Genomic DNA, 8989 nt, shown 5'->3' with positions numbered 1-8989 from the left:
TTTATTTAGATCGCTGCTTTCCGCGATGATTCTTTTTTTGTGAAAACTTGCTAATTAGCGACTTCTCTTCCGATCGCGTCAGGAAAGCACCGCTCGGCTGATGAAGGAGCTCATCGCGGTAGTCTGCAGCTACATGTCAGTGTTTGCCTTGGCAAACGTGTTAATGTTTTCCAGCGTAAGGAAAACACCTACGACCTAAAACCAGTTTTCTGCCCCAAAGAGTTCTGGGAATTGTGGAGCCATACGGTCGCTCCAGTTACACTTCATGTTCACTTGCTGTCCCGTTCTTGTTGTGCCAGACCTGTCTGCTGCACTTGCTACCATCCATCACCGCGAGGACAGTCACAGCGAGCCGGAGTTTAGCCCAGAAGGCCCAGGGTGCAAGACACGGGCCAGCAGTCCAACGCAGGGCACATCCCTACAAGCACACTTAAAGATGTGCATGGGGCGTGTGTCTGATGTGTCACAGAATGACTTTATTACACCCTGTTATTCCAGGATGGGCTCCAGTTTGCCACCACCCTCACCATCCATGCATTTTCCAACTGCTTTCTCCAATGCATGGTCAGGGGGGAGCCTGAGTCTATCCCGAAAAAGCAAAGGGTACAAGGACACCTGGACGGGATGGCAGCCCGCTGCGGGCAGACACAAACCCTCACCAGGGCCAACTTTCCCAGAAACCAATGAAGTTTCTCTAGAAGCCAATTACCCCACCAGCATGTCTTTGCACTGTGGGAGGAAACCAGAGCACCCAGAGGAAACCCACACCAGGGAGAACATACAGACTCCACACAGACAGCACCCCAGGGCTGGAATTGAACCCAGAGCCCCAGTGCTGCCAGGCAGCAGTGCTGGCCGCTGTGCCACGTCACCGCCTCCCTCACCGGCTCTCTGATGATGGATGGGTGTGTTCCTGATGGGGTAGAATATTAGCACTATACTACCACTCTCCTACCTCACCCCACCCCCAGCTCATTTAGCTATCACTTTGATCTCCCCTCTCCTCCTGCGGGATTTGCTGTAATCAGCAACAGTAGCAAGCTGTCCAATTCCATTACCCTGGAACAAATCCCACTTATTCCCACTCACACGTAATTAAGAGTCAGGAACGAGAGGCTAATCTGGGCCGCCTGGCCCAGTTACTTGCCCTTCTGCTCCACTCGCCCTCTGCCTTTGACTGTGGCTTCCATCCCGTTTTACCAGGAGGGAGAAGCTGCTGTTTTCCCTCTGCTGTGACTCTGGGTCATCGCGCGCCATTTGGGAAACCTGTGTGGTTTCGTCGCACAAAGACACAGGACTGGAACGATGGACACAGCAACTGTGATCTCGCCATTAAGCCCTGAGTCATCATTTGCTCCCCTTCCCAGTTTTCCACACTGCTCGCTAATGAGCTGATCAATACTCAGTGACAGACCCTACACCCTACAGCCAGGATATTAGGACCCCCAGCCCCGCCAATTAGGGCACAGGATGTAGATAAACAGGGCCTGGATCACACAGACCAGACAGTGACCGGCTGAGGACGGCTGACTCCAGGAGCACCAGGCAGAGGTCTACCTCAATCCCTGGCCAGAACACCCCCAGATCCCAATCCTATCGAAACCAACGGGGCCCAAGAGACACGCAATTCAGACTCACGCACGGAAGTCCTACTGGAAGAATGGGACACGACTGAACTGCAGAATGTTGGCATTTCAGAAGCTTGCAAAATAACCTGCATTTGAAGTTCAAGCGATAGCTGGACATGAGGGCCCTCGAGACCTTAATTAGTCCGTGGGGAACCGCTATTAAATATTATTAGTAACTTTGAATTATTTAAGCATGCATTAGCATTGAGATTGAGTGCTAATGCCAGTACCTTTTCCGAAAAGTAATTCCAGGCTCTTATGCAATGCAAGATATTAGATATCAATATATCATTAGCATATGTAAGGATATCTGAAAAATGACCAGAGAAAAAAAAAGAAATTAATGTTTTCTCTGTACGAAGGAGAACGAGGAGTAGAAAATGCAAATACACTCAAGAACCCAAGACAAATTACAGACGAGAGGAGGCCATTCGGGTTCAGCTATGCCGCTTGGGAATTAGCAGTTAATTGATCCCGGGATCTCATCCAGACGTTTCTCGGGAGAAGCCAGAGAACGGACTTCAACAACACGGCTCCCACTCAAAAAAAACTTTCCCTGGTGCACTCGTCGTCTGGCGACGCCTCTCAAGCAGCACCGCGGTGTTTCCTGATGGACTCGGGACCCAGGGGTGCTGTCGGAGGGCCGATCCAGCTGGGCTGTCTTGCAAATGCACCGATGCACCCAGCCAAGAGCACCTCACGCAGCTCCGCGGGGGTCATTAAGAGCTGCATGTGCCTGGACATCAAATTAGAAAAGTAACTCCCCGGGTTTCATATTATTATTATTATTAATTGCTTACACTTATATAGCGCTTTTCTGGACACTCCACTCAAAGCGCTTTACAGGTAATGGGGATCCCCTCCACCACCACCAATGTGCAGCATCCATTGCAATAACCGGTTGCAAAACAGCTTAACTGCAAATGTATTTCGGGACTTTGCCGGTAGTTAAGTCACCATTTTGCCACAGTTTCTTGCTGCGTCGCTGAGAGTGGCTGTACTCTCACATCAAAAGGTCACAGGTCACAGTGCTTCGAGGGAGATCTAAGCCTCCGAGGGGCTACAAGGCTGTGACGAGCGGCCAGTACAGCCCAGTGAGACCCCCCCAGATTCCACCTCACTCGCGCCTGTATCTCTGGGACTGGAGTCTGTGAACAATGCCCTCTTATTTTCATCTCACTCAAAAACAGAAATTGCTGTCAGCATGCTGCTCGCTGCCTTCAGAAGAGATTTATAATTCTACTGTGTCGTTTTGGCTTTTTTGTTGTGCTTGTGTCCTTTCACACAGAAAAACGGGAAAAAAAAATGTTTCACCCTAAGACTCCTGTCGTATACTCCTATAGTCATGCAGCTAAAGAGGTTTTTCTGGGTGCTTCTGTAATAAATAAGAGCTCTTTGTTTTTTTTGCTTTTTTGACATACAAGACAGGTCTGCCTTGGTGGACTCTGAAAACCATTCCACTCCACTCCATTCCACTCACGTTCTGCCATGCAAAAGTCTCAGACACCCCAGACAAGACCAAGACTTCCTCTGCACGAGTGACTTGATTATTAGCAATTTATTCAAAGCCCTCTCTAGTGGTTTCTGCTATTAAAACAATTTTGAATGTTGTCAGTACAGCTAAGTACAACTTAGGTTAGGTTAAGCGAGAAGAAACCAAACAAGTCAGTAAGCAATTTTTAACTTGCCTTAGAACAAGATTTTTTCAGATATACAGGTTTTTCTATATATATATAGTTTCCAGATTCAAGGTATCTCCAGGCAACTATATGCAACTTCTTTATTAATTTTTCTCTTGCCTTGGCTTGCACCAGTCTCTCTAGCCATTATGCACGTTAGAATTCTTCTATGCTCTGTTGACAAATGTGTTAAAAATGCTCCTTTTTCCACTAGGAATTATTTAACTGGTCGTTTTTCCCGTTTTTGGTCTTTAAAACAGTGTGTAATTAACATCGCAGAGTTCATTTAGCATTCGTGTATACTGTGTTGCCCCAACAATTCAGTTTTTAATTTTAATTAGCAATCCAGAGCTTTGGAGAACAATGAGGAGCATAAAAGACAACCAATTAAGGACGATAGCACAGTGATGACTCTCCTCTTCCGTGGCCCAGAGTGCGCTTGAAGTTAGCGTTAACATTGAAACGGAGCCCCTATAGCAGCACGCTGCAGGCCACACCAGACTATTCCGAGGTCAGCGTGAACGCCACTTCCTGGAAGGGGCTGTCACAGGAGGGGTCACTGACTGTCAATGGGGGGGGATGAAACTCTCCAGCATCAGCAACTAGAAAGAGCTTGATGGTCCAGATCGGGGAGCTCCAATCTGTGTCCCGGAGAACCCCCATCCTGTAGGATTCATAGGTCACCTCAGGTCACCTTCTTCTACGGATCGGGAACATTCGAAAGTTACTGATCAATTAAGCTGGTGATTTGTTCAATTAAATGAGCCCCGGGAGCAGAAGGCCAACATGCTTTCAGATTTTTTAACACGGTTTCTAAAAGACCCGATTTGACAAATTGCCCACTTCATTGATCGCAGGCGATCGTGGATTGTTCTCAGTGGATCGCGGGTGGCTTGTGTGACCGAGGGCCCTGCTGCAGGGTCTGTCTGTCTGTCTGACTGGGGAACTCTGGTTCAGTGCAAGGATGGGTCGGGTCAGAACACGAAGACCAGGGCCTGCAGGGTGAGCCGGTCCTGCTAACCAGCAGCTAAAGTAACACTTTAGAGACGCGTCATGCGACTTGCTTCTCCGAATACCGAGCTCGCGTAACGGAGAGGAACCCGCTGTGGTGGTCTGGAGTAGACCGCCTCTTACTGGCAGGCCTGCACCGTCTGCAGAATGCGGGTGGCAGGGCAGGGCACCCCTCATCAACTGCACTCAGCATTTCCAGCAGCTTGTGTGGGATGGGTTGCATTAAAATGGGGGTACACTCACCCACCGCCAGATGCACAAAGGCAGTGTGTGTGTGTGTGTTTTATTATATATAGCATACGACGCGATTTTGTTCTGGTGTTTTCCCCACCAGTACACCGGGAGGGGCGTGGCACTGGCGCTTCAGAAGGTTCCAAATCGCGCTGGACAAGAGGAGACGGCGAGGACGCGTGAGGACGTGCTCGTGCATGTGTGTGTGTCCCCCCCAGGCGCTGCAGGAACGCGCTCGGCGGTGTGCGCGGGCAGGTTGGGCCCGAGACGGCCCTTTCCTTCCGGCCCCCACACCCGGGCCGGGCTTCCCAGAACCCGGAAAACAGATGCTTTTCCTCTCGGGATTCGAACCCCCTTCCCCCCCCGACTGAGTGCTTATTTCATGGGCTGTATTTTTTTTGGGTGGGGCACTAAAAATGCCTGATCTCCCTCTCCTGGCCAGTCGGTGACAATCACGAGCCTAGCGAGGTGCCGAAAACGTCTTTAGATGTTTAGATGCTGGGGTCACGACAGGACAGGCAGCCCTGCACTGCCACCGCAAATTCTATTACAACGTATCGAAAGCTCTGTGTTCCAGTTTTTTAAAAAAAAAAACACCCAAACAAACAAAACGACGCTCACCCGCGTCGGTGTCGCGCGCCCGTGTTTTTCTGCCAAAGATCTATGTCGGCACGTCGCCTGAGTGGGTTGACCCGTCATTACAGGGCCTTTTCAAACAGTGCAAATACCATTCCGTCTGTGTTTGGGTGGGGGGAGTTGGTGGACTGTTCGGTGCGAGCAGAAATCCAGAAAGAAATGTGCAGCCTGCTCCAGCGGCGCTCTCGTGTCCGCCAAGATTTCTCATCACAATTACAGGCGGACGCGAATTAAAATACATATTGCATAACCACCACCCCAGAAAAAAAGCAATGCCTGCGGCAAATGGCAAACAATTTTAGGGCCTCTCGTGTGATCGCCGTGCTTAAACCGAAACAGCGGACAGGGATCAATTAAAACACACACACACACACCGTTTATAAAGTTCGAAAATGTAAAAAAAAACAAGGTACTGTTGTAATAAAATAAGTATCCTAATAGCCACCGTCCCGGTGTTTTTCACTCCTGTGTGTATGGAGTGCGACAAAAGACCTATGAAGTTAAGAGTCATGAAGGGCGAATTCGTACTGATTACACTGTACTGTACATATAGATATCTACCTCAATATATGTATCGATACATTTTCCATTGATACTCTGTATATCCGCTTGTTTGTTCCGGATCGCGATTCGTCGGTAACAGACAACACATTAGAAATAAAAACAGTTCAGGAAGAGTCGCGTTTATTGATGACGGGCGAGCATTCAAAGGTTTTGGCGATGTTTTTCATCGGTGTAATCAAATTTTCAATTTGCAACACGAGAACTAAAAAACGACTGAACAGTTATTTGTATTATTTTAAAATCACCCGCAGTTCTTTTTAATACGTGGGGGGAAAAACAACGGAATGGTAAAAATCGGACTGGAAAACGGTCATACCTTCTCAAACTCTCTAAGCAGTTAATCGTTTTGAATTATTTACACAGCACAGACTTTCTTCATCAGGGGCTCCGGTTTTCTTTTCCGAAAAGTGGGAAGCAGACGTTACTGTGCACGTTTTGTTTTTAAAATTAAGAAAAGACGCTGAAACATGTCTTAAAAATCTCCAGGAAAAAAACAAAAACAAAACACAAAACAACGCAAGCGATAACTGACGTAAATATTTAAATATCTGCATTGGACCTGGGTGATGTTTGTCCTTTTTTTTTAATAAAAAAAAACCATGATGTATAAAAGCAGAGGTCTACCGGAAAGGCGACGGCGCGTGCCGGAGGCTCACGGAGGATGCGCGAGAGCGGCTGCCTAAGTTGGGACCGCCGCCCGCGCCCACCTTCACGCGCGGACCGGAACCGCGCTCTTGGAAGAGTTCAACAGCTGTCAAACCAGAAACTGTACATTCGTGTGCGTGTGTGTATATATATATGACTATATATACGGCTATGTAATATCGATCTGATAATGGAGATGGCGTCGAACTATCAAAATCTCACAGTGGAAAACCACCCGTCTCAGTATTCAATATAATTCAAACGATATCGGCGGCACTAAACCATGATCGTCTTTTCAGTGCAACAGGACACACCGAAATGAACCCGCGTCGTTAAAACAAGACTGCATCTTTGACCGAGACTCCGGCCGCGCCAGGCAGTAATTAGCGTTCGTCAGGATGAAGACATTAGTACTCTACAACACCGTCTTAAATGAATAAGGGAAAATTAAACTACAGCCGTCTTGGCGAATGCGTACCGTCTTACCATGCGTAAGGGGAAATAAAATAAACGATTTGCAGCCTATACGAAATTCGAATTAAAAATGAAGTAAATGGTCCGAGAAAGGTTACACGTGGGGATTTTTCCTGGTGGGGGGGATTGCGTTTTCAACAGCTGGGGCTAATCACTCACCCGCGGGCGAAACGTCCTAAAAATGTCTGCAAAAGCTCACCCTTTACCCCGACATCAAACAGTTGCGGTCGTGAAAGACGGGCTCCCGGGGATCAGGCTGCAGGCTGCAGGCGTGCGGACTGCGGAGCCCGATCGAAACCTGCCCTCTGAGGACGTGAGAGCGGCTCGTTCGGGAAAGAGAGGCGAGCGCGAGCCGGGGGACCGGAGAAGGGGGTCGAACGGGCACGTGAAGGGAAGGAAGAGGTACGGTATCGCTCGCGCTCCGTCCTCCCCGCTGCTCCGCCGAAAGACCTCCGTCACGTCGCGTTTTGTTTTGTTTTGTTCAAATAAAATGTGCGGCAAAGGTCTCAAACCTAAAACAAGGTTCTGACTGGAGGTTCAGGGCATTGCACATAAGTGCGTTTTAAAAGTGCTGCATTCAGGTGGGGGCAAAGACCTCAATCAAGCCCATCGAGTGCCGTCTAACACATTCAGCCCCCGTCTCCAGGAGAGTGTGCGCCGAGCGACTACCACACCACACGGGGCTACAGTGTCCCTCCTCCCGGCGCCCTCAAAGGAGAACGCCAAACCAGCAACACGTTTAAAGTCAGCCGTTTTTTTTAAAAAAAAACCCAAAACAAAATAGCGGTTCAGCTGCAACTCCGCGACGGCGACCGTCGGGGGCTACAGCGCTCCGAAAAGAGGGGGATGAGCGAGTTGCTCGGACCCTGGTCAGGCAGAGACTGTAACGGACCGTCCCCTTCACAGACAAGCCGGTACAGAGTCAGTGGAAGAATTAAGAAAAAAAAAGGCAAACTCGAGCCGAATTAACAGGCAGATCTCAAGGAGCAGAGAGCCCCGCCGAGCGAGCGAGCGAGCTTGCGAGAAAGAGAGCGAGAGAGAGATAGAGACGAGGTCCCAGTTTTTTAAGCAGCGGTGTAACAGTGTCAGCCCGCTCCATCCCACCACCGCGCACGGCGCAGTCCGCAGGCACCTGCCCCACTTCCCGCCTGCGTCTCCCCGGCCCGGCCCCGTCCAGCGCCAGTACTTACGTGTACTGCTGAGGAAAGATGAAGCTCTCCGCTCCCGGCGAGGAGACGCTGAAAATCAGGACAGTTGGGACGGAGACGAAGCAGAAGATGCTGCAGGACTGAGCGCAGATCGCCATTTTCCATTAAAAATTCAAGAAACAGAGAGGGAGGGGGGTCGAAAGATGTAACTGTAGTGCAGGAATTCTCTCTCTCTTGCGAGGCAACCCAAACAGAGGCGGTGTGCTGCTGCTTCTCCTGCGCCGGGAGATGAGGAAGATCCCCGAGGTGTCCCCCTCGCTGTGAGACCTCAGAAGGGAATTTTGTGGAGTGGAGTGGCAGCTATAGACAGGCGGTACGATTTTAAGATGCACAGATGCATTGATGCTGCTGCCGCCGCCGCTGCTGCTGTGCCGCTACTTGCTCGCCGTCTCCGCTCTCTCTCTCTCTCTCCCCACTGTAACAAACGCACTGAGCGAACACAAACCGATACATCCACTCAAATATTCATACACGGCCGACGGGGGCGCGCGTTAGGGCCACCCCCCCCTCCTCCTCCTCCTGCCGTCCCGTTACCCGTGTGCGCGCTCCCGTCCCGATCCCAGGAGAGCGCGCCGCGCTCGGCAATCGGCACGCGAGCGGTGTTTTCGGTTCCAGTTTTCCCGACTTTTTGCTGGAGCAGCGCGGCGAGTGTGGGAGATAGGGGTGTAAACATCTGCCGGATGAGAAAAAAAAAAGTACCACAAATCGAAATGAACACGAAAGCATTTGTCAACAGAACTACAAAAACGTGCAGCATTTTCTTTCATAAATAATATGGTGGTGCTTTTTTTTGTGTGTGTGTGTGGAAAGGACCGAATCACATGATGTAGAAAAATACATTGATTTTTAATCTAATCGATTAACTTTTCATTTTTGAAAATGAAAATACACATTAAAAAAATATCGTCTATTG

The 8989-nt window shown here is 49.5% G+C and overlaps 1 protein-coding gene across 2 annotated transcripts in view; it reads right to left on the bottom strand.

Moving 5' to 3' along the window:
- Positions 1–8575, bottom strand: part of cacna2d2a (calcium voltage-gated channel auxiliary subunit alpha2delta 2a) — a 252799-nt gene extending 244224 nt beyond the window's left edge. Inside the window, exon 1 of one of the 2 annotated variants that reach the window (XM_088637016.1) lies at positions 8059–8575. In XM_088637016.1, the coding sequence (XP_088493142.1) occupies positions 8059–8174 (116 nt within the window). In that variant the 5' untranslated portion in view covers positions 8175–8575. The remainder of the gene's footprint in view (positions 1–8058) is intronic. The other variant, XM_088637018.1, reaches the window with a different exon arrangement.
- Between the last annotated feature and the right edge of the window lie 414 nt (positions 8576–8989).

Source organism: Lepisosteus platostomus, chromosome 6 (assembly GCF_059453375.1).
Source record: "Lepisosteus platostomus isolate fLepPlt1 chromosome 6, fLepPlt1.hap1, whole genome shotgun sequence".
Classification (NCBI taxonomy): Eukaryota; Metazoa; Chordata; class Actinopteri; order Semionotiformes; family Lepisosteidae; genus Lepisosteus; species Lepisosteus platostomus.
The sequence above is the reverse complement of the archived record's forward strand: the minus strand, read 5'-3'. Positions and strand labels throughout refer to the sequence as shown.